This window comes from Chaetomium globosum, genomic scaffold (genome assembly GCF_000143365.1).
Source record: "Chaetomium globosum CBS 148.51 scaffold_6 genomic scaffold, whole genome shotgun sequence".
Taxonomy (NCBI): domain Eukaryota; kingdom Fungi; phylum Ascomycota; class Sordariomycetes; order Sordariales; family Chaetomiaceae; genus Chaetomium; species Chaetomium globosum.
In genome coordinates, this window is record NT_165981.1 from 1,531,347 (window position 1) to 1,554,861 (window position 23,515).

Here is a 23,515-nt window from a genome sequence, read left to right on the forward strand (position 1 = left end):
GATGTTGGAAGAGAAGTGGAGGAGGCATGTCTGGGCGGAGAAAAGGCGAAAGCGCATGGGGCGGAAACCTTGGACTTGGAGGAAGGAAAGGAAACTGATCCTAGGGAAGTCCAAAGTTACCTGTTTACTGTACTGGATTCTCTTTCATTAGTATGATGTCTTCTTCCTCTTTTCTAGATTGCCGGCTCCCCATTAGAGTTCAACTTTTCGGACCATGAGTGTGGCATCCCGTTGGCGAGGTTTTCGCATCTCCCCATCATTGTCTGAATCGAACCCGCAATACCACACTGTTCTGTTAACTCTCGTTTTCATGTTCGAGCCCTTGGGGGTATTCCCAATGCCGGTCGTACATAGTAACAAATCTGGCGTTGGCTCCCCAAAGCAGTGAGATTCGCTCAACGTCTCCCTCTCCACATACCCCCTCGGCGGCGGCAGCGCCTTAGTCCTCGGCAGCGGGATATCAACATAATGCGGCACGCGTTGCTCGCTCCTCCTCGCCGGCGGGCCATACTCCTCCCCCCTCTCCCTCTCCCAGTACCTCTTCCCCGCGGGCTTCCGATCAAAAGTATCCAAGCTCGACTGCCTGCGCACCAACATCGGCGGCCTTCCCCCAAACCCCGGCGACGGGCTCCGGACCACCCGCCTCGACCTCGCCACCTCGGGGGGCGACACCGGCCTCCGTAGCCGCGGCGGCAGCGACCCCTCATCACTATCATCATACACGACCCTCCTCCGCTCCCTCGACCTCTCCCGCTCCCTCAACACGACCCCGCCCCTCCCATCCCCCCCCTCCAACTCCACCTCCTCATCCACACCCCTATACCTCCTCTCCCGCTCCCGATCCCGCTCCATAATCGGCGGCGCCGGCCCCACAGCACTCTCATCCCGCTCTCTAAACCCTTCCCGCACCTCCCTCTCCGCCAGCCGTTCCCACGGCGGCGGCGGCGGCAGGCGCGCGGTGGCGGAGAGGGGTGGTTCGTCGTCGCGGCGGCCGCGCCCGCTGCGCCGTGTGTAGACGTGTGGGCCGTCGTCGTCGGCGGATTCGAGACGCTCCCGCGCGTCGCTGAACCGGTCGAAGCGTGGGTGCTCGTAGCGGTCGCGGTCGCGGTCGCGCTCGGTTGTTCGGTAGGCCATCTTTTGGGGGGATGGGGGTGGGTGGATGGGGTTGGTGGCCGGGTTTGGTCTTGTCGGGGGTTGAGTAAAGGAGGGGTTGTTGGTTTGGGGTTGGGTTTTGGGTTTGGTTTTGGTGGGGCTCCGGTTTGAAGTGCAGTGCGGAGATTAGGAAAGAAGTCTGCCTCCCGTCGTTTGGATCCGTCCCGGTCGTTGTCGCTGGGATATCGGTGTCGCTCCGGGCGATGTCTCGATGTGGGACGAGGGTTGGTTGTTTTGTAGGCAGGTGTTCGGATGGATTTTATTTTCGGGTGCCGGAAAAGGGGAGGGGTTGCAGGAGAGTGCAGGGTTGCTCGATGGATCTTGAGTCCAAGATGTTGGTCCTATGACGACACAAAGTGACCGGGGCCCACCACGCAGAGAGGGAGCCAAGGCTCTCCAGCTGGCACGCGAATGGTCCGGGTGCCGCCCCCTGTTCGTTTCACGGCAGTGCAAAGGTGCGAAGACCTTGGAGACCCACTCGTTTTCTCAGAAAGCTTCGAACTTCTCGGGTTCAACAAGGACTGCATTGCATCCCTTGGAGTGATCGTCTGGGCCCAAAGCTCTTCTCGTGGCAGGCCCATATCCATTGAGTACGTTGAGGCATCAAATCGAAAGAAACAAAGTCTCAGACACAGAGGCTCCGGAAGTCGTCAATGCCGAGGAAGCCCACCGCTTGCTTGGATCATCGAAAATGCATACTACTCTTGGCCACCTCCATTAACTCTTGCTTTTAGGTAATTTGTTGCTACCCGCGTTTACCACCGTCGTTGTATTGGGGCCTTTGCCAAACAGAATCTCGGGCATCTCCGTCCCATCTATCTCAAAAGATAACCTTTGGTCGAAAACTCCAGTATCGCTGGAGCGTCCTCGGCTGTGCTCACTCTGCATGCACGATGACGTCCCTGCTCAGCAAATTTTGATCCAAAAAATGGCTGGATGGTCAAGCCCAAGTCGCCGTCTTCACACGCTTCAATTCACAAATGGGACGGAACAGCCAGGCCAAGTTAGTGAGACGGACAGCCGCGGTCTTTTGACCCCTATTTTGCCTCCCTAATACCATGCAGAACTTTTTGGCGTCCCGGATCTGGTGCACTATGCGAAAATATATGGAACCAAAGCGTCGCCTTTTCCCAATCAACTCCGAAATCATGTGGCCAAGTAAAAATGGAAATCCTCTCTTACAACCCAAAACCCTCCGCTGCCGGTCTATTGCACAACCTCGACCGGAACGCTGGTTGCTGGCTCGGCGGGGCGTTCGTGCAGTGTAAGGTGGAAGCTACGAATGATCGAATCGGCGTCGTCAATGGCAATCGGCCGCACATCAGCCATCGCCTTGATCTTGGCAGTGCTAGAGAACGTTGTCAGTATCACACCACATCCAACTCAAGGGGGGTCTACATACACCTCCTTGACTTGGTCGTCAGTCATCACCAGGCCGAGCTGTCCGACTCTGGTCTTGACGGCGTTCCAGCCCGTCAGACGCGAGGCGAAGTGGACGTAGCGGGTGAGCCCGAAATCGGCGGGGTTGAGAATCTCGTATGTGCTGGGGTTGTTGAGGATCGCCTTGGCGTGGATGCCGGCCTTGTGGGTGAAGGCGCAGAAACCGGTGATGGGGTTGTTGAAGGGAGTGTTGACTTCAACAGCCTCGGCAACCATATCCTCAATCTAGGAAGGGTAAGGGTCAGAGGGGCTCGAAATTATCATGTTAGATGCGACTCACCTCCTTGAGCATGTGGAGCTTGTACTTGCCCTTGACGTAGTCAGGGGCGCTCACGACCATGCGGGCAAGGAGACCACCAAGAGGTGTGATACCGTTGCGCTCGCCGACTGTAAATTGGTGAGAAATAACCCACTAAACGGTACAGGGTCTTGTGCACTTACTGCCGAGCACACTGGTGTCAATGTGGGTCGCACCAGTCCTCGAGCGCGCAGAAGCTAGGAAGCAGTCAGAAACTGGAAACTAAAAAAGGCGGAGAAACGACATACGCATTGGCGATACTGCAACCGGTGTCGTCGTGGAAGTGTGTTTCAATGTCACAAGCTGCGAGGGTAGTATGATCCTCCAATTTGGGAGCAGATCAACATACAAACACGCCCTGAGCGTCGGACGAGCTGTTGCACTGAGTCAGCGCTGAACTGGTTTGCTCAAGCCACAAGTACTACGTCGTAAACCTGTCTGGGAAAAGCACAGCCAACAGTGTCGGCGATACCAACCCGGTTCACGCCAACCTTGTCGACCGCCTTGTACAGGGATAGGAGGTCGACAAGGTCGGACCGGAAAGAGTCCTCGCTGGAGACTGCTGGGTGTTAGAACTCCGGGCATTCAAACCGCCACCAACCGACCTTGGGCGACGGCTGGATCTGGAGACTGGGTCTGACTCACAGCGCACCTCAAGCCCCTTAGACTTGATGTACTCGATCACCTCAATGGCCGTCTTCTCAATGTAGGCCATATCCTTGCCATGGCTGTGTTCCCGGAGGAAGCTGGAGGTGCCAATGACGACGTCCAGGCCGTCGACACCGGTCTCGACCGCGATCTTGGCATCGCGCATATCGCAGCGGACATCTTGTGGGTTTGTTAGTTGGTGCGCGTGGTGGGGTGCACCGCCGAAATCGGTGACTCACGTGTCAGAATCTTGGCCTATTGTGCGCCTTGTTAGCCGGAAAATCCTGTGTGTGTACGGGGGACGGAAGTCGTACCTTCAGGCCGAGCTTGCAGATGGCCTCGCAGTCCTTGCGCGATTGCTCGGATGCGGCCGGCGAGGTCAGCTCGATGTAGTCGACGCCGAATTCGTCGAGGGCTGTACACGGGTCGCGTGTTAGCGGGCGGGGGAATCGTCGAGCGGGGGAATTGCTGTTGTTGGAGTCATACCCTTGGCACTATTCACAAAACCGAATTAGCAAGTGGTTCCCCGTGGCCATTCACCGGTAGGGGGTCGGGAATACTGACATCTTGATCTTGGTCTCGGTGTCGAAATAGGCGTTGGCGAATTGCTCGCCCTCTAGTCAGGGGTCAGCGGGGAAAGCGAGGGGCAATCGTTCTCCGGTTACGGACCACGCAGAGTCGACTCGATAATCTTGAACTTGTTGACATTTGACAGGTAGTCGCCCACCGGCTGGTATGGGCTCGACCGGAACTGACCACCCTGTATTCGCAGGCATTAGCATCACGATGGCAGTCAGTAGCTAACACGGGGACGGGATGGGTGGCAGGTGGTAATTGCGTCGATAAGGTGATAAGGGGAGCTGATGTTGCAGGGCAGGGCAGGGGGAAAAAAACATACCCCATTTGCACCATTGGCGCTGCTCGAGCCGTTCGCTGCGTCTGTGCCGCACATTGTGACTGTTGTTCTGTCTGTCGAATGGGAAGCTTGTGTCTGGGTATCTTGTTGCAGGAGCAAACGCGAAATCTGGGGAAAGAAGAAGTCTAAAGATGCAAGGAAATGAGAAAGAAGCGGGCAGCTTTCCCGATGTCGCTTGAAATAGTCGATTTCCTCTGCCCCTCCCAGTGTGAGTGACTCAAGCAGAGATTTTTTTCGTCGGCACCTGTAACCGCAGCAGCTGCCCCGCAGTGGCACTCAACAGTGCCCTGGAGATCTCGAGACGGGACCAAAAACGACTGACTTGATTGGACGGGCTGTCTGGAAACGGCGATTTGCGTCATGTCACAGGCCGCGCCCTGCGGGCTTTACCCGTCCATGGATCTTTTTCAAGATCCATGAAACCTCGGGCTCCCCGTTGGTTGCATTGGCGCCCAGAACGTGGATCTGGCTCGGGTTCGTACCAGAGGGAAACTGTAAGAAAAAAAAAACCAAAAAAACAAAAGAGAAAACCAAACCTCTTGTTGGACTACGGCAGCGTTGTCCCCGATTTGTTGGCAGGTTGGAGGGCCCTGAATGTGTCACTACCAAATAGAAATGCGGACCGGCAGAAATGGGCAATTCTCTGCAGCTGCTCGTGTGCGCTAGGTTATTCTTCCTCCTATCGAAGAATGCCATTCCGCCCTTGTGCAGCTGTTGTGCTTCCGGTGCCGGTGCTAGGTACGAGGTAGTTACCGAATTGTGGTGTGAATGACTCCCAACATCCATGGAAACAACCTCTCCAGCAGGTCAAGTCCCATCCCACTCCATCCCACATGGACCAGCCCGATAGCCGCCCCGCACCGCCGATGTTGCCCCCCGAACCGCTTGTGGGCCCGTTGGCCTGTGCCTTTTACCTCCCCCTGCAATCCGGGGCCGAAGACCCCATTCTCCCATCCTCCGAGGTGCAACAAGAGAGGTCGTGGAATGAAGAGTCATATTGGAGTATGAGCCTTAAAGATTGAGGCATCTTTCACGGAGCAATAGCTAAAAGTTGAGCTCGGCATTACCGCAATCTTCATCTCTTAGCAACGATACAGTTTCAAGCCTAGAATGATGTAGCAGTCATGGGCAGCTAGTACCGACATCCACAAGTACGTAGGTACACTTGGTTTTGTGTTTTTCTTCTAGGTTGAACCTACGCCGTTTCGTCTAGGGGCCAGCTGTGCCAATCGTCGTACCAATTGGTCGACACGCCCGGCCTCTCGGGCCAAATGCGCCGGAAGATGGGCATATATGCCATTTTGCGGTAGTATCCCCGATCTTCCTCACACACGCAGCTCGGCCACTCGAGACGGTGTTGTTTGTCAACTTCCCGCGCGTGGATCATCTCCCGGGTATCGTCGCGTACGTCTCGCTCCAGCAGCCAACAACGGCTGAGAGCGGCTTCATAGGGACACAGAACCAGAGACGGCACTGTGGAGTTCCGGTGTGGGAAGGACCAGATCCCTTCAGGCTGAATCAGCATGCGGTCTAGTGCGAGTGCCGCGCTGTGGCCGTAGACGCTGGCTTTGGTGGTGCAAATGGTGCGGAAGATGGCCCGCGCGAGCGTCTCGTCGACGGCCGTGTTGATGAACGCGTCGCGGATATGGCCGTTGCGGTACGGGTACAAGCCGCCGGTCAGATGCTACCTCTCGAACTCGTCAAAGGACGGGTCGATTGTAGTGTCGAAAGCCAGAGCCCTCGTACCAAACTGGTCTCGTTGTTCGTGAGAAGGCGCTATCGGAAACCACGAGACAGGTGACGCATCGAGGGTGAGGACAAGGCGGCGGAGCTTCGCGAAGCGGCCGACAGCTTTGTACAGAGCAACCTCGGTGGCCCTGTCTCGAGAACGGCGGATGTCCAGAGCCAAAGTCTCAATGCGTGGGCAACAGGCCGCCAGTTCAAGGATGGCTGCTTCCTCTAGGCTGTGCCCTAGCATGTCCCGTGTCCGCAGCCACAGCTCCCGTAGCCGATGGGGTAATGCCGCCGCAAGAGAAAGGTTTGGTGGCCATGAAATAATCTTTAGGCTGGCGAGTTGGGGTAGACCGTGTATGAAATGTTTAACGTCGTCGTAGTACGCTTGTTCTTGGTCCTTGGCACAAGTAAACAGCAACGTTGTCAAACACGGAAAGTTCTTGGCCGGCAAGAGACTTCCAAGCGCTTCATGCCCGACGAAGCGTCTTGGCCTCAAGGCGCGCAGGGAGGACAAATTATTTGCCGCCCACCTGTCCGCAACCTCCTTCTCTAAGGAAGTGGGAGCAGGGCAATCGAGTCCCAGCTCGAGAGATTTGAGGGGGGGGCGGGCATGCAGGTTGAGTCCGCCCCAACGTTGGTAAAGCCCTTCCATGGAGGGCGGGGCGGTAGCGGGTTGTCGTCCATCTCATAGGCAGGCTCGGGTTGGAAAAACAAGTGTACTTCTTTTAGGTTTGGTGCCAGACCTTTCACCATGCTATCAACGGCCTCGGCATGGTAATCGGGCTCGGGCTCACTGTAGTCGTCGTGGTCAAAACCATCCATGCCCCAGTACCACATCCAGATGCTATAGAGGCACGGCGCTGTCACAAGAGCCAGCTCGTCAGGGTCAGTTTCCGGAAGACGTAGGCTGCGCAGCCTAAAACTGAAGACGTGGAGCCGGCAGCGTGGCCGATATTGACGGAGCGCCTGGAGAAGGCAGGGTGGCACCCGGTGGCGATTCGCGTATAATACGTCACCCAGACCCGGCAATATCTGTACAAGGCGGACCAGCGGTTGCCAGGCGGCGTCCGTGAGGGTGTCCTCTTCAGGGGGCATATCAAGGTCGGTTGGGACGAGGGCAGAGCGCGGCTCAAGGCCTAGTAGCCTGTCCTTATTGCCGTCGACAATCTCGGATAAGCTCAAGGGGAGGCCAAAGGACCAAGTCCGGGTGTCGCCGTCGTCGGCGGAGATGACAGCACGCGTGCTGTAATACCTGCCCCAGCGGGGGCCCGTAACCAGCAGCGTGCGGACATGGGAGACTGACGCATTTCGCTCCAAGATGCGGATACATTCGTCGACGCCCAGTTCTAACTCGCTCGGGTTGTCGGGGGAGAATCGGATGGTGTGAAAAAACAGCCTGTTGGCGACAGAATGGCAGCGCTTGCTGGCAAGTGCGAAGGATAGGAGGCTGGGGCGGTGCGAAAGCTCGACATAGTCGCAAACTAGAGCCAGAATCTCTACTGGAATAATATCCAGTGGTGAAGTAGTCATTGGTCATTGTTAAGGAATAAAAAAAAAAAAAAAAAAAAAAAAAGGAAGTGTAGCGGATGCGCGGATGCGGGAGGGGGAATAAAAAGAGTTATACGCGTGTTCAAACGCGAGTGGTTTGCGTCCCTACATCGGATGGGATCCTAGAATCCTAGAACCTAACACTTACTTCCATCGTGAATGCGTGTGACACGTTCTGAAAGTATCGATGTTGAGAACGAAGACACTTCCCAGTCTCTGTCGCCGGTAGATACGAAGTGGCGAGAGCAGGTGACGAGACAGGTTCGATGAGTCAGCAGCCCGAGTCTCTTGCGGCCCTGTCTGGCTCTGGTCAGCCCTGCACCCCGCTCTGTCCGCCAAGCCCGCCCACACCCAGTGGAGAGCGGTTGGCCAGGCCCCCATGCTCCGGTACACTCTTCCGAGTAGGCACTGACCAACGCAACACCCAACGTTCCACTGCAGCCCGATGCCGCTTCGGCTACTTTAACCACCAGCTTGGTGTGCTGTCAGGTGATGTTTTATTGATGTATTGTCGTGTCTAGACCGAGCCTAGCTCGACAACAGCGCATCTTGAATAACGGTGGTCTGACGAGACCTTGTCAGGTCCAGAGTCTCGAGGCAGCTATAAATTAAGCATGGGATCCCTGCCACAGCCCCCAGATCGAAGGCGGCCGTCAGCGTAAGTCATCAGACGATCGATTACCTTGGTAACTGCCCGCGTTTTGCCTCCAAAACAACTCTTCTCTCACCTACATCCGATATCCTCATCACGCATACTACACCTTAACCTTCAAACACCCGCTTCCTTCTCCCACACATCTTCAAATTTGTCAATTTTATTAAATTCATCTATAAAACATGTGCATCGCTCTCCTTACAACGGCGCACCCCGATTACGCCCTGGTGGCGATCGACAACCGGGACGAGTATATCCTCCGCCCAACAAGTCGGCCGCATTGGTGGACAAGCAAAGCCGACTCGCACGCCACAAACGGGTCGGCAAACGGCGTCAACGAGTCGTCCACAAAAGCGACGACCAACGAGATCGAGGCCCTTTCCAGCCTTGACCTCCAAAGACCCGAGCGCGGGACGTGGATGGGCATCACCAAGGGTGGCAACTTCGCGGTGCTAACCAACTACCGCGAGACCGACACCGGCGACGCCAGCCATCCCGTCAGTGGCACGCGGAGCCGCGGCGCCATGGTGACGGCATGGCTAACAGCTGATCCGGCCGAGTCAACGGAGCAGTTCGTGGATCGCATCTTGAGCGACGGCGGGGCTCAGGGCGTTGGTGGTTTCTCGTTGGTCTGCGGAAAGCTGCGCAAGGTGGCGGGCGAGAAGAACATCGACCCCTTGGCGATCATCTCGAACCGCTGCGATGACGCCAGCCAGGTTCCCCGGATATGCGAGGAGCGGGGATCGGTCCACGGGCTCAGCAACGCCATCTTTCTCGACCAGAGCGACGAGGACAAGGACACGCTCTGGCCCAAGATCCGCGACGGCAGGGAGTTGCTGAGCCGCGCCGTGGCCGCCGGCGGCAGCGAGGAGGAACTCGTCGCTTCGCTCTTCCAGATCCTCGACACGGACAACTTCCCCGGCGATCACGCCCTCGACCTAGAAGAGGTTATCCCGCTCCTCAAGCACTCCATCTTCATCCCGGCCCTCGGCAACACAAACCACCAGCAAGAGATGTGCGAGGCGCAAGAATACGGCTACGCAGAGATGAATGGACGCCACCCACCTGCCGCCCAGACCATCAAGCTCCCCACCCGCCCGGAGCAGCCGAACGGGTTCCATGCCGGCCTCTACGGCACCCAGCGGCAGACTGTTATTCTCGTCGACTGGGAAGGGAACGTGACCTACATCGAGCGTGCCTTGTGGGACTGCAACGGCCATGCAATACCGAGAGGGAAAGGTGACGAGATCTTCAAGTTCAAGATCGAGGGCTGGGAACAGAGGGACGTCTTGGCCAACTAGCGGTTACCTGTTCAGCGCTGCTGCTGCCGATTTTACGATTTCCACGCGAAGGCGGTATTTCTTTTTGGGTTAGGAGGGGCCGGTTGGGAACAGCGTTGGGATTGGAGTACTTGTTCCAGGTGTTCGGGGGGTCACCGGTTTGGATGACTTTGTTGGAAACTCCTGGTGTACGGTCGGTTGGTGGGCTTTGAAAAGGAGCATTTTAGCGATTATCATTAGAGCCATATTCCCCCTAGGTTTAATGTTTATAGCGAGAGCGATCGCTTGTCAGAAAAATAGGCATGTTGTTCGTGGATCGGCCAGGTAGTGGTGCCACTTCCTTCTGCTGTTCTGCCCCGGCCACCACTGCCCATCGGTGCGCTTCTTTTCTCGAGGAGTTAGGTGGTTTTTTCCACCCCAGGTCCTTCCCTCACTCTTCCCCACCAACCACCACCTACTTTATTCTGGTTGTTGATATCGCGTTCTCCCCACCACTCAGGTCTTTCCCCTCATGTTTGTTTCAGCGACCATTCAGCGCTACAGCCCAGCGCTCTGTTATTGTTGTTATCTTGGGAAGGTACGTATTCGTCACCACCTTGGAGCGCAAACTCGGCCATCAGCAGATTCGACTTGACTTCGAACCACCCGCGACCAAGTTCGTTGACCGACTCTAAGCACGACATCAAGTACTCGTTAATAGGCTCCCCAAAGTCTGCTTTGGTCTTCATATGCTTTTACCTGTATATTAAGTTCCATGCTAACCTACCATGACCAGAACATTGCCGTTCAGCGTCCGGAGTGCCGAGAGGAGCTCCCAGTCCGAGCCAAGGTCGAGCGATTCGTGCTCTGATCGTGACGACCGGTCTACGAAGTCCCGGTACCAAGGTCTAGGGAGCTTTATTGGCTCGAAGTACTCGGCAACAGCGCATAGCGTACGACTACTTGGGGCCGGAGTCGACTACGCTGCATCAAGTACATGCGTCGCTCGAGAAATAAATCCCTCTGTTTCATTCCGCAGTACGTGTGTCCCTAACTGCCCGGATCTACCAGCTGGTGGGCGCTTCTCACTCATGTATACGCAGGGCTGCTTACCCAGAGCTGCGGACCTATTGCCAACAACATCTCGACGAGTATTGAAAGAGCCACGAACGTTTTAGATTCACCACACATCGAGCAAAAGACCATTTCGGCTGCGTGGCGTGCAACTTCCAACCAAACCCCGAAAAAAGACAGGCCCGCCGCTGTTTCGCAAATAAATGTTGCCGGCCCTCGCTACAGTTTATCTGCTCTCTTTAGCCAGCTCTTGTGGAGCTCGTTTGGGCTTGTGAGGGTCATTCTCAACTCGACACTGAGGCTCTTCCTGTGCTCGATCACACTGAACTGGTTCATCTTCACCGAAGTCTTCCAGCCCTGGCACCCATTTGCTGGGGAAGTCCCCAGAGTGGTCATTCTCGGCGGGGCCGTTATCTTGCTCAAGGCGTTATCCATACTTGGCTGGATCGTTGGGTTCTGTCCGCGTGAAGGATGGCCAATGCCACAAGAAAGCGAGCTGGCTGGGACCCAAGCCAGAAAGGCTCCTGGGCCCGAAGGCATGGCTCCGCGGGCGAGAACAAGCTCGGCGGGAAACCATTGATGGCCAACAACAGGGCCATCAGCAACCACCCCCGGCCCCTCTATGCCGACCATTACCCCAGCTCTTCATCTTTCCTTGGTGATACTAGCAACGACGAGGGGCAGATATTTGAAGCAAACCCAAGGGGTATTAAAACATTGCAACTTGGAGTAGGAATCCCAAAATCTCGGACATTCAGCGTCATTTCCAGCCTTACTCAGTCCTTATCCCACGGCACTATTGTCCGTCAGGGGGTCAGTCGAAACGTTAGCCGCGAGCCTCACGACCAAACTAGCAACCACCGGCTCGTTACCCAACATACTCTGAGCCCCAAAGCACGACAAGCTTCAACTTACCAAGCACCAGCAACGCCAACCCTGCCTCCCGGTCAGTCCAACAACATTGAAGCAGTCTCAACGGCCATGCCACCGCAGTACTGGGCCGGCCGCTTTATGGCATTGCACGACCGTTTTCACAATGAGCTACTCGAACCATACCACCTAACCCGGCTCTGCGAAGCGCAGGCGGCTCATCCACTCGCCGATTTCACACGCCCGGCGTCGGCCGCAACCCAGAACAACCCGTCAACATCGGCCTATTCCATCCCACGATCGACGGCCAAAAGCCAGACCAGTCACCCGCGACAGCCAAGCAGCAGCCACAGCCGCATCCCCCAGTCCGCTACGAGCGGTGCCATCCTGCAGAGCACGTCCTACAACTTGCAGCCCGATCCGTTGTCCAATCTCCACGCGACATCAGCATCCTCTTCGGTCCGCAAACTTACCACCACTACAACCACAGCATCATACCGCCGCCGAAACCCCCAACATCACCACCACCCCCTCCCAACAACAGACGAAAACTCCATCCCCGAACACCCCCCCACGGGCAACACAACCACAACAACCATCCCCAAAACCAACAAAACCCCACCCCCCACCCACCAGAATCCTAACCAAAACCGCGTCCTAACAACGCACCTCGCCGACGACGAAGCCTCCCGCGTGCGCCGCGTGCTGCTGCGGCTGGAATACATGTGTGAGACAGATGCCGCACGCCTGTCGCTGCGCCAGTGGCGGGTGGCGTATGCGCGGCGGACGGGGAGGGGTGAGTTCTTGCCCTTGTGTCACTCCGATGGGGGTGGTCGTGTTGTGAGTGGTGGTGTGGGGTCGGAGAAAGGGGTGCCGGTGGGGATGGGCTTGGTCGTAGGCGCAGGGGTGAAGTCGGGGGTGCATATAGATGAGCGGACGAGGGGGAGGAGTTGATAACTAATATGAGTGCTGGTGGGTGAGGGCCGGTGAGGAGATCAGTGGCAGGGGTTCATCTCTGTGCCAACGAAACACAGGTACAAACGGGCAGGGTGGCCGGCGAAAGGCGAGCGGCTATCTGATTTGACCGCGCGGGTGAGGGGCAGCGAGCATGACGGGGCGCGTGCTACTACTATTACCGGGGGCCACGGGCATGCTCATGCTCATACCCCTAGCCATGGGCATGGCCACGAGTTTGGCAGGCGTGGGAGGGAGATGGTGAGAAGGCTGAAGCGGAGCCTGGTCGGCGGTGGCGGTGCGGATAAACCAGGTGACGGGGAGCGGGAGATGGTGATCAGGACTGGCCACGGCAGCGGACCAAGTCGTACAAATGGGGAGCCTGGGGAGGGGTACATGGCGGACTTGGAGAGTTTGGCGATTGACGATAAGGAGAAGGGGAGGAAGGGCAGACGGAAGTATCAGCTTCTTCTGATAGCGCTTGTTTAGCTGGGCCTTTGGTTGTTTGGCGTGTTGGTCAGGTTATTTGTCTACTTCGGATGGCTGATGGATTGCATTGCCGAATTCCGGAGTTAGGTTTCGTACGTACAAAGGAGAGAGCCCTGGGACCCGAGGCGTGTTTAACTAGTACATTCTACGGTTGGTGAACCCGGTGTATCTTGGTAGTTAAACCATAGGGTAGTCCAGGCACGGTTACTGCTGTGATCAAGCGGAATAGGATTGTTACATTAGTCGCACCCGGCCTGTCATAGGCAACCAGGCTGACCGCAATATTACATTGGCAAGCCCCAGACAGCCCGTTCATCAACACATGATCTCCTATGTTACCGAAAGGTCAAAACCAACCATTTTTCAACGCCGACAACTCCACCTAATGCAGTAATTCCAACGCCCAGCCGTTCCTGGTGTCCCCCCACCCAATCACTCGGCCTTCTTCCGGCTCTTAAGGTAGTCCCTCAGCTGCTCAATCTTGCTGGCATAAAACATCCTCTTCTTGTCGCTCCGCCATACCAACACACCAACCTCGTCGGCGTAGCTGCTCAGGGAGACATACTCTTCGAGCGAGTCAAAGTCCTTGAACAGGAAACCGGCCGACGTGCGCATACGCTCGTTCTCGAGCTGCCACAGCCGGATCTGGTCCACCACGGTCGGCGGCAGCACGGGCCGGCCGGTGGCCGCGGCGGCGCGCACCATCTGGTCGTGGGCGTGCGACGCCAGGTAGCTGATGATCTGGTCGGCCGTGATGCCGAACCCGATGGCGCGGCGGATCGAATCACGCGTCAGGCGGCCCGTGGCCATACCGGCGAACCGCATGTTGAGCTGCGTGAAGAGGCCCAGGACGGCAATCTGGAGGGGTGACGAGGTGTAGGCGTATAGACGGTAGTTCGTCTCGATAATGACGGAGCCCTTGCTGGCGGCCGAGGTCTCCGGGGTTGTCCCCAGGCTGGAGGTGTCGCCGGGGTTGTTCGCCGTCGCGGCGTTGAAGCCGGACGAGACGGAGCGGAGGGACGAGGCGGAGCTGGTCAGGGTGGTGGCCAGGCGGGTGGGGAAGTACTGTCGCGTGTCTTCGCGCGGGATAAAAATCAAGCCAAAGTCGACGAGGTGGGGAAGCATATTGCGGCGGGTCTCGGTGAGAGCGCCTGTATTATAGGCGCGCCCAAGCTCGAGTGACGCCAGCATGAAAAGGAACGACAACATGTCGATACTGTCGGTGTTCGCTGCCCCTTTGGCCTCTCCTTTGGCGCGGTCGGCCGCTTCAAGCCAGAGGAGGAGGAGCGTCCAAACCTGAGCGTTCGCTTCCTGGAGTAGAAAGGTGAAACCGGCCTGTGTAATCCCAACGCCCGCCTGGGTGTCATGCCTGCGCTCGACCAGCCTGCCGATCAGCAGAAGCTCCTTCACACTAGTCTTGGGGCCACCGCCCGAAACACCGCCTCCTCCTTCGCTTTGCGCCGGCACACTATTTACTACGTAGTGCAAGATATCCTCCCATTTCTTTCGGGCGTAACCATCGAGGTGGGCGATGTCGATCCGGGGGGCGACCGGCAGGGTACTCGGCACGCCGAAGCTGTTGTGGGAACCGCCTCCCTCGAGGGCCAGGCGCAGACTGTTTTTGAAATTAGTCGTGAGCTGCATCTCCTGCGGCTTGTCCTTCCCGGGCGGGGTAATTTGGATGATATGCAGCGATCGGAGAATCGAGAGGGCGCGGTCGCGCTGCATCTTGCCCTCGGCGCGTACCCAGACATCGAGTTCGGCGAGGAGCAGGGGCGATGGCATGTAGAGAAGAGCCTGGACAAAGACCTTGGCTAGGGGAGGTAGCATGCGGCGGAAGATGGCAAAGGCGGTCGACGGCTGCTGGTAGAGCTTGCGGAAGGTCGTCCCTGGCAACTTCTCCAGGTACTCGGAGAGCTGGTACGACTGTTGGCCGCCCGACATTTTGGCGATTGCTTGCGTGACGCAGCAGAGTCAGAGATGTACTATCGCATTATCGATGTCGTCGTAGTAGCCCACGCTCGAGGGGTCGTGATGCGGTAGCGCGATAATGGGATGGGTTGTCTTTGTTGACGATGGAGGGTTGAAGTTTGAGGTTTGGGTCCGGTCTTAGCCTCGCGGAAACCTTCTCAGGTTTCACGGCACCAAGCGTGGCGGGAGGTGGAGCCCTGCAGCGAAACGGCGCTGCTGACAGGGCCAAGGCGGGGCCAATCGGGCAATTGAATGCCGGTTCAGGGACGGGAACGTCACAGTGGGGGGCTCGGCTTGCTGAGGGATTCGGCTCAGATGAACGAACCACCGAGGAGCTGCTTCTTTCAACCGTCAATTCCGTACCGAACAACACGCAGTATCAAGATGGCAACAAGTGCAGGCACCAAACTAAAGCCCCTGAGGTTCGTCCGAACGGTATGTGTTATGTTTTTCGAGGTTAATGTAGCAATAAAAAGGGTGTAATTTATTGACCATATTTATAGGTCTTGAACTCATTCATGGCCGACTCGGGGCTTGAGCCGCGGTAAACAATTACCCCTAATCCGGGAACATGGCACGCAACCCCTGGGTAGAACTGACCACGGCCATAAATCCAGACTACTAGGGAAACAAGTAAGAGACCACACCCCATCCCAAGTACAACCCCCAAGCTCACCACACCCAGCTCCGTATCTCCAACGCCACCGAAGGCAGCGTAGACTTTGAACTACACATCACAAAAGACCACACGGTGTGTCCAACCTCCCTTTCGACCAAACCCTCCCTAGCAACCCTCTAACACACTCCCAGAACCGTCTCAACATCATCCACGGCGGCACCATCGCCAGCTTAGTCGATCTCGGAGGCTCACTGGCGGTGGCCTCAAGGGGGTACTACATGACTGGTGTCTCGACCGACCTAAACGGTGAGTGTGCCCACATCCACTCACTCATCCACCTACCCAACCCACCCTCCCTCCTCTCTCCCCCTCTTCAAAACCGCCACTAACACCCCAACCCCCCTCCCTCCCAGTCACCTACCTCAGCAGCGGCGGCAAAATAGGCGACAAACTACACGGCACCGCCGAGTGCGACTGGAGTAAGCAATCCACACACCCCCCTTTCATCCCCCCTCCCCTCACCCTGCTCCATCCCCCCACCCACCGCTGTATCCATATCAACTAACACCCCTCCCCCCCCCTCCCCCACACAGTCGGCAAAACCCTCGCCTACACGCGCGTAACCTTCTGGGACTCGCAGCGAAACATGGTTGCCCGGGGCAGCCACACAAAGTGGGGCCCCCTCCCCCTATCCGAGCTAGAGCCAGAGCCGGTGCCCAAATCTACGTCTACGTCTACGACGGGGTGACAACATATGAAGCCGGGTCGTTTCCCCCTTTGCTAACACCGCTCAAGGTTCGTTGCGAAAGCCGTGGCCGCCAGCACGCCGTTTGTGGCCCCCGAGGGAGCGCTGATTGATGAGGAGGGGGAGCCTTGAGTGTTTTCGGGTTAGTGCAACCGAGGGGTTGGTCGGTGTGTGGTGGTTGTTTACATACCCTTGACTTAGCGCCATCACCGGGAGCCAAGCAGTCCAGCGGCACATGGAGCTCACTCAATAAAAGCAACTGTGGAAATACACAGAAGAGACAACATTGATTTGAGGGACGGGCTGAGCCGCCGCCGCATTGCAGTAATGTGTTATCTTCCTCCTTTCCTGCGTCCTCATCTCCAGACCACATTCAAGGATGTTTGCCCCCCTTATAGCTGCAGCTCATGGCGTCTCCGCCCAGCTTCTCGCACTCAATCACCGGGTCCCCGACCAACCCCTCCTTGATCCCATCCATCTTGGCCCCCTCCATGCCACCCCCGATGCCCAAGTCGGTAGAAAACATGGCACCGGTAAACGCGACGCTGCCAAAGTCCACCAAGGGCACGCCGTCCGTGTCCCAAAAGTCCTCGACGATCCACTCGGCGTTGAAGCCGCACATCAGCGGTGCCTGGTCGTTCAGCGTCGCTATGTCCGTCTGGCCCGTGTTGTGGTTAGTGATGGCAAAGGTCGCCGAGCTGAGCGAGGTGGCCGAGACGTTCAGGGTGATGGAGTCGCCGGCGCTGATGGAGAAGTCGGTGAGGTAGGTGGACCGGCTGGGGTACCATTCGAACCTGCCCCATGCATAATTACTATCAGCCGGCGTAGTCTTTAAGGCGGATGAGAGAAGAAGGGGGCGGATAAAAACGGCTGCTTACCATGCCCAGTACGCCGGGTCGCTGTGATTCATGTACATGTCGACGCCCACCTGGAGGATGGCGTTGGGGCAGGCGTGTTCGCCGTCGATGCCCACCCAGGCCGAAACGGCGTGTAGCACGTCGCTTTGGGCGCCGGGTGGGAGGCGGATGGAGGGGACGTGGATGGTCGCCGTCACGGACCGGTAGCCGATGCCCGTGAGGATGGCGCCCGCCCAGTTCTTGCTGTAGGTTACCCCGGGCAGGTCATCGGGGGCGGCCTGTGAGGAGACGCCATTGAGGCGGTCGGTGAGGCGCGAGCGGCGTACGGCGGGGAGGGAGGGTTTGTTAGATGGTCCAGTGAAGGAAGAAATGGCGGCAGCTGAGCCCAAGAGGGCAGTATGTAGGATTGCGGTGAGCTTCATTGTGAGTGTTGTGATTGTTGAGTTTGGGGAGATTTAGTAGGCTCGAAGTGCAGGGAGAGGGAATGGTTTCACACCTCCGACCAGGTACCCACCAACTTTTCTGTGTCCTTTTTTTGCCTTTTAGAAATCTGAGTGTGGGATTTAGAATCATGGAAGGCCTCGGTAGAGCAAGTACATGCGGCTTGGGTTCAGGGCATAGACCCATATCCGAAGCAAGGCAAGAGCCAGTTCACCTTACAACAACGCAGCTTCCTACACCGTGGCTGTAGTCCGATTTCTCTCTGAACTCAAGGGCGGCGCAAGCAGAGACAGTTCAAAATATCCGGATAGGGGAAGCACGATCAGGGAAACAGGATTCCTCAAGGCCAAAGACAACCCTGAGCTATATCCCCACCAAGCCATTCTTTTCTTCGAAGATTAGGGAGTAGCTTAAATATGCAGAGTCCATTACGGTATATGGTAGATACTTGGCTATTCTTCTTCCTCTGGCAACCTCCAATACGGAATTGCCTTCAGTCTCGATCTTTCCTTCATGAACGAAAGCACAGAACCAACAATACTGATCATGGCCGTGGTCCCCCCAACAAGGATTGCGAGTATCTGGTCCAGCTCCTGAAACGAAACGTTTGGGGCCGGTCCCAAAAGATCCTTGGGTCCAAACAGGAGTTGGAAAAGGTAGAACAACGTAAAGACACACCCTAAAACCATGATACCAGGCAACACACTCGCAACGAAAAGCGCCAATAGATGACCCACGATTACGAGAACGACGTAAATCGCCCTTAGAATGGCAGAATCGCATTGACCAAGCGCCTCGAGTCTGCCAAAATACGGCGAGCGCGAGTCCGAGGAGGCATACGACAAGACGATAAAAAAGCCGGCCAACAATCCAAAGCACCACATGAAAAGTGCTTGGACCGTCCAGCACTCCGAGTACGAATCATTGGGGCGGAAAGGCGGGGGGACCCAGAGGCCCCGGACGAAGTGCATCAACGCGCTGGGGTAGGCCTGACCGCCGGGGCTGCCGAACCTTCTGAGCCCGAAGGGGGAAATGACAGCGTCCAGCATGGAGTTCGGCGTGCAGAAGCCCTTCGTATGGTCCGGGCAGACGCCTCGCTTCGCAGTCACGGCGATGCCCGCCACGGCCGTGACGAGTGTCGCCAGAACGCGGAAATGCAGGCGCCGCGAAGAGAGCGGCCACCAGTACCACCCGCGGGCCGGCCGGGTCAGCCAGCTGGTGAAGATGACGAAGACGGCCACGCTGATGAAGGTGTCGAGGACGCCCATCGCTGCGCGCACCGTCAAGAGATGGGTCGCTAGGATGGGGTCGTAGCCTGGCGGCACGGCGTCGATGCGCGGCCGCACGAGCACGTCCATGGGGGGACAGCTTCTCGCCCCGCAGCGAGATGTCGCCGATGGCGATCCACACCACGACGAGGGCCAAGATGAGCTCCGTGTCCGCGTGCCAGAGCCAGCGGATCTCGTGCGCTACCCGCCGGTACACAACGGACGGGCTCCAAGGGCGCTGTGTCGGACCGGTTGGCTTTGGCGGTTTGGAATACGGAATGTGCCTGAGCCCGGCGATTACGGCGGCAAGCAGGCCCAGATGCCATGCGGCGAGGACCCCCCACCCATAGTATCCCGAGACGGCAACCTCGGGGTCGAGGAGGGGCTCGAAGTCTGGAGAGGCTGGCTCAGTGAAGGTCGGGGGTTGTTTTAGGGATCACATCATCTCACCGAAGCCCTTCATCTCATACAGGTCGTGAAAGTGCGAGCCTTTCCAGTACTCGTAGAGCGGCTCCTTCATATCCTCTGCACAAAACTTCCCAAACTGGGTAAACACGGCTTGGGCGACTTCATGGCTCTGGTGGTCTCGGCCGGGTTCTGTCTTTGCGCATTGTTCCCACACACACTCCCAGACCTCGGGATAATATGAACGCCATGCATGTTGAGGAATTGGGCAACACGGGGTCGGCACTGTCGAGCTGTACTGTTCTTTGGCGCAGTTGGAGCCCTGGTATGTCCAAGTGTAGTCGGGGCACCCGAGGCACGCGCGAGCACACTCGGGGTATGCATTGTAGTGAGGGTCAATCTGTGCGGCGCCATCGCACTGCAAGGACCCGAAGGTCCAGGGGAATTCGACTATCATGCTGAAGTCTCGGAAGGTGAGAAGCAATGTCGGGGGGGATATCCAGCACAGCCAGGAGTGCGCAGCAGTGTGTATATAGTCGTTGTGGTATGTCGCAGCCTGACTGTAGCCGCGGAGGGATGCACCGCCACCACTACCACCCCTGCCCCGCCTATCAGGAGCAAAATTCCGGACCTCACACGCTCTCACACGCACAGTATGCATTTATTTCCTAGTTTTCCCCGGGATCGAAACCTGACATCCTGAACCACGGGCGTTACCGGCGCATGATGAATAGGGACCGGCGATTGGGGCCGTTGTGACGAGTCGATGTGCTGCTCCGGCAAGGTACATGTATCCGAAGGAGTTGGTTACCCCTACCGAGTTAACCTCCTCGTCCGGGCGTCGGCTGCGAGCCTTCCGGTTCCCCTCTTTCAACGGTCGGTTCCTCGCAATCCGGCGCCCGGCGCCCGGCGCTCGAGCATGCAAACACCAAAAACACGGCCGGAAAACGTGTCGTTGGGGCCCGAGTCCGATTCCCAGCCGACAGCAACCCAAGACCGGGCCAAGCTTCGGGAGGTTGTTGCCAAGCTCATGGGTGCTGTGCAAGAAGAGGATTGGCTCACTCACACTCGTGCTCATCCCATTTGCGGCTTGGTGCGAGGCGCAAGGCGGCTTGGCGGCACTGCCACGATTGGGCAACCTGCCTGCTAAGCTGGGGGCCAACCCACCAAAAATTCCCTTGCCATCCAAAGTGGTGTTTGGGAAATCGGTCAAATGCGTTGCTCGATGAACGATATATCTCGGATAGGTAAGGAAGACAAACGCAGCTTCGATTCTTAGGCGACGAATATGTCTTTCGTTTGCATACTGTCTTAGGTACCTACCTAAGGTTTGCGCCTGAGGCTGGAGGGATGCTCCCCAGCCCATGGCCCAAGATTCGCGTTTTTGGGCACGCTCTGTACTTGGCCACGGAGTGACATTACGCCGCTTATTGCTTCCAAGAGCCAAATTTAGCGAGTGCATGTGCTCGAGGCAGAGCCGCAGGCATTCAATTACTGGGACCGTCACACACTAACTCAGGTAGTAAACCCCTGCGCGTCTGGTCTCGTCTGTCTCGTCTTTCTCATCTTGTCTGGCGGCTCTGGTCTCGCTCTGCATTCTCTTTCTTTTATCTCGTTTTTATCCCCCAGCTCTGCGAGCAGCGCCTTCAAACCCAACCCCCTGGAGCAACAATCTCCAGCATCTCCAAGCAGCCATGTCTTCCCTCGGGGGCTACCAGATTGGCTACACGGCCTTGTCCGCCCTGTATATCACGCCTTTAGCTGTGTTGTGGTTCGTCAGCTTCTGCCTCGCGCGTACGAAACAGGACCCCGCGCGCGTTGGCATCAGCTGGTTGAAGGCAGTGTTTCCCGTCTGGATTTTGTAAGTTGCCAGTGCAGCCCCCTGAGCTCCCTTAAGGACGGCGCAACTAACAGCCCTGACTCCGCGAAAAAAGTGGGTTGCTACTCGTTCTCGCCAGCGGCAGCGTGCAGCTTTGGATGCGGTATGACGAGAACGGTTACTACAGTGACTGGTCGGCCGTGGTGCGAGCTGTTGACCACGTTTCTGCTACGGGCAACTTCCTACTGCAGCTTGCCAGCATCTTCCTCTTCATTACCTTCGTCGAGCTCGCAGGCGGTTACATGTTCTGCCTTAAAAACCCCAACGAGACAAGCCGAACCCATAAATTTGGCCGTATCAGCATCTTGGTATGGAGCGTTGTCCTCTTCGCCATGGTCCTCTCCGTCTTCGCCCTCCGCCACTCGTACGTCGTCAAATACGCGGATGTATATGATCGCTATGACACAGAGGCTAGTTTTAAAGCCCGATTGACCAACACGCGCATGGAACTCGCTGTCAGAATCCTCTTGTGGCTCACTAGCATCCCCATGGTCGGTTTGGCTTCGTTTACCGTCCACAAGACCAAGAATCACCAGCTCCTCCGCAGTGTATGGCCCCCTTCTCCCCTGCCCATGGTCGAGCAAATACTTAGTATTTCACAGGGCTCTATCATCTTTCTGGTGGCTACCATCCTCGACCTCATCCGCCATCTCATCAACATGGCCATCTTTGCGGAAGGCTACGTCGACCTGGCCGTCACCTTCATTGTCGAGCCCTTCTTCAACTTCACTCTCATGTTCGTCGTGCTCGTCATGCTCTTCGCTCTGGCCATTCGCAAGGCCACCGGCCTGTGGTCCAAACCACAGCCGGACTGGGCCTATCCGACGGTGACGTTCGTCCATACTATGCCATACCCCCCGGGGCAAGTGCCCGTAGGCATGGTACCGGGACAGCCGCAGTATATGCCGCAGCAGCAGCCGATGCAGGGCGTGCCGGCGTATCTCCAGGTTGCACAGCAGCAACAGGGGCAACAGCAAGGATATTACTACTACCCCCAGCCGACACAGCAACAACCTCAACAGATGCAGCAACAACCTCAGCAGATGCAGCAACAGCAGCAGCAGCAGCAGCCCCAACAACCTCAGCCGGTATACCAGCAACAAACCCAGGAGCAGCCAAAGACAACTGAGAACGTCTAAGGCTATGCGCTTTCACGATGACGGATGATGGGTTTTGGGTCGAGCAAGGGCGATACTAATTAGGCAAGGGAAGGGAGCGATATATAAGAATGATGAGATGGACATGAACATTTGCTTTACCAGGATCAGGTCTTTTTCTTACACTTAACTCGAGATACCAAATGGATTGTTTTGCTTTTCTTCCAAAGTTGGATAAATCCCGGTCCCAGTCGTTGACACAACCACCGGCGCTGCAAGATCAGTTAGCCTAAGTCGGTGGTACTTTTCAAAAGACTAGGATGGATTTCGTGGATTTGGAGTGTCGATGCAGAGCTGCCCAACAGCGCGGGAAGCCAACCTCTGGGACAATGGCCTGTATTTGTATCTCACCAGACGTCTCCCCTGAGCTGTGGCCGAGAGCGAAAGGCAGAACAGATGTTGCCTGAAGTCCATCGGCCTGGCAAACATTCTTCCGCCCAGGCCGAGGATAAGTGTTTTGCCGGCCTTGTGCATGACCACAAACTAGCCGGTTTAACAGCGGCAACAGCCCGGCAAACGGCGGCGGCAACTACCAGGCGAGGCATGGCGAGGCAGACTCCGGTTGGCATGATGTCTCATATCTCGGCACGGCTTTTGAGCCGCAGCGCAACCGGGATGGAGGGGGGGCGCCACAGTGTATGGCATGCCGCAAGAAGCATGCACCGACGGGGCACAGCGCAGAGAGACATGAGCGGACGAAACAACAGTGACAATAGCACAAAGTTACGAAAGAGAGGTGCTCTACCACGCTCGAAATAACATGCCATATACAAGCATACCCAAACCGCCCAAGTTCACCTCGACCACAGCCGGCCCCAAAAGAGGAACCCGCCCCCCGCCCCCCCCTTGTATTCCTGTCACTTGTGGATAAGGATGGGGGTTCCCTACGGAATGTGTGTATGCAACATGGGACACGACTCAGGAGGGCGGTGTTCTGGAGTGAGCTGCATCTCAAGGGGGGAGGCATTGGGAAGAGCTGGATGTCTACCGAAAATCAAAGAATTGTGTGGCCGGTAGTGATAGCCAGGAGACATAGGGGAATTTTGTGATTTGTCGGCACAGACAGGTAAAAAGTCTGGATGTGACAGTGAGACGTGTCGGACGCAGCACCCCCGCAAACCCACGAAGGGATCCGT

The 23,515-nt window shown here is 57.0% G+C and overlaps 11 protein-coding genes across 11 annotated transcripts in view; 5 read left to right on the forward strand and 6 right to left on the reverse strand.

Annotated features, from left to right (window-relative positions):
- CHGG_08831 (uncharacterized protein) overlaps positions 1-1,134 on the reverse strand; it is a gene marked incomplete at both ends in the record, with an annotated part of 2,047 nt that extends 913 nt beyond the window's left edge. The window contains 2 exons of the mRNA XM_001226757.1: positions 121-127; positions 419-1,134. Coding sequence (XP_001226758.1) covers positions 121-127; positions 419-1,134 — 723 coding nt within the window. The remainder of the gene's footprint in view (positions 1-120; positions 128-418) is intronic.
- Positions 1,135-2,358: 1,224 nt separating this feature from the next.
- Positions 2,359-4,490, reverse strand: CHGG_08832 (uncharacterized protein; the record flags this gene model as incomplete). Its single annotated transcript, XM_001226758.1, has 10 exons — positions 2,359-2,500; positions 2,555-2,817; positions 2,873-2,979; positions 3,034-3,087; positions 3,139-3,150; positions 3,536-3,718; positions 3,778-3,793; positions 3,853-3,953; positions 4,208-4,298; positions 4,437-4,490. The coding sequence occupies 10 exons, from the start codon at positions 4,488-4,490 to the stop codon at positions 2,359-2,361; spliced, it is 1,023 nt and encodes a 340-aa protein (XP_001226759.1).
- Positions 4,491-5,498: 1,008 nt separating this feature from the next.
- On the reverse strand, positions 5,499-5,754 carry CHGG_08833 (uncharacterized protein; the record flags this gene model as incomplete). The annotated part of the gene is made up of 2 exons (XM_001226759.1): positions 5,499-5,559; positions 5,654-5,754. 2 exons carry the CDS (start codon positions 5,752-5,754, stop codon positions 5,499-5,501), a joined length of 162 nt encoding a protein of 53 aa, XP_001226760.1.
- Positions 5,755-6,737: 983 nt separating this feature from the next.
- CHGG_08834 (uncharacterized protein) lies at positions 6,738-7,725 on the reverse strand (the record flags this gene model as incomplete). The annotated part of the gene is made up of 2 exons (XM_001226760.1): positions 6,738-7,534; positions 7,689-7,725. 2 exons carry the CDS (start codon positions 7,723-7,725, stop codon positions 6,738-6,740), a joined length of 834 nt encoding a protein of 277 aa, XP_001226761.1.
- Positions 7,726-8,573: 848 nt separating this feature from the next.
- On the forward strand, positions 8,574-9,692 carry CHGG_08835 (uncharacterized protein; the record flags this gene model as incomplete). The annotated part of the gene is made up of 1 exon (XM_001226761.1): positions 8,574-9,692. One exon carries the CDS (start codon positions 8,574-8,576, stop codon positions 9,690-9,692), a length of 1,119 nt encoding a protein of 372 aa, XP_001226762.1.
- A 1,503-nt stretch (positions 9,693-11,195) lies between these two features.
- On the forward strand, positions 11,196-12,673 carry CHGG_08836 (uncharacterized protein; the record flags this gene model as incomplete). The annotated part of the gene is made up of 2 exons (XM_001226762.1): positions 11,196-12,434; positions 12,629-12,673. 2 exons carry the CDS (start codon positions 11,196-11,198, stop codon positions 12,671-12,673), a joined length of 1,284 nt encoding a protein of 427 aa, XP_001226763.1.
- Positions 12,674-13,469: 796 nt separating this feature from the next.
- CHGG_08837 (uncharacterized protein) lies at positions 13,470-14,981 on the reverse strand (the record flags this gene model as incomplete). Its single annotated transcript, XM_001226763.1, has 1 exon — positions 13,470-14,981. The coding sequence occupies one exon, from the start codon at positions 14,979-14,981 to the stop codon at positions 13,470-13,472; it is 1,512 nt and encodes a 503-aa protein (XP_001226764.1).
- Positions 14,982-15,392: 411 nt separating this feature from the next.
- Positions 15,393-16,375, forward strand: CHGG_08838 (uncharacterized protein; the record flags this gene model as incomplete). The annotated part of the gene is made up of 5 exons (XM_001226764.1): positions 15,393-15,443; positions 15,649-15,759; positions 15,819-15,933; positions 16,041-16,106; positions 16,221-16,375. 5 exons carry the CDS (start codon positions 15,393-15,395, stop codon positions 16,373-16,375), a joined length of 498 nt encoding a protein of 165 aa, XP_001226765.1.
- A 370-nt stretch (positions 16,376-16,745) lies between these two features.
- On the reverse strand, positions 16,746-17,651 carry CHGG_08839 (uncharacterized protein; the record flags this gene model as incomplete). Its single annotated transcript, XM_001226765.1, has 2 exons — positions 16,746-17,166; positions 17,251-17,651. 2 exons carry the CDS (start codon positions 17,649-17,651, stop codon positions 16,746-16,748), a joined length of 822 nt encoding a protein of 273 aa, XP_001226766.1.
- Positions 17,652-18,717: 1,066 nt separating this feature from the next.
- On the forward strand, positions 18,718-20,493 carry CHGG_08840 (uncharacterized protein; the record flags this gene model as incomplete). Its single annotated transcript, XM_001226766.1, has 4 exons — positions 18,718-18,876; positions 18,985-19,354; positions 19,658-19,816; positions 20,078-20,493. 4 exons carry the CDS (start codon positions 18,718-18,720, stop codon positions 20,491-20,493), a joined length of 1,104 nt encoding a protein of 367 aa, XP_001226767.1.
- A 544-nt stretch (positions 20,494-21,037) lies between these two features.
- On the forward strand, positions 21,038-22,361 carry CHGG_08841 (uncharacterized protein; the record flags this gene model as incomplete). Its single annotated transcript, XM_001226767.1, has 2 exons — positions 21,038-21,204; positions 21,278-22,361. 2 exons carry the CDS (start codon positions 21,038-21,040, stop codon positions 22,359-22,361), a joined length of 1,251 nt encoding a protein of 416 aa, XP_001226768.1.
- Positions 22,362-23,515: the final 1,154 nt, after the last annotated feature.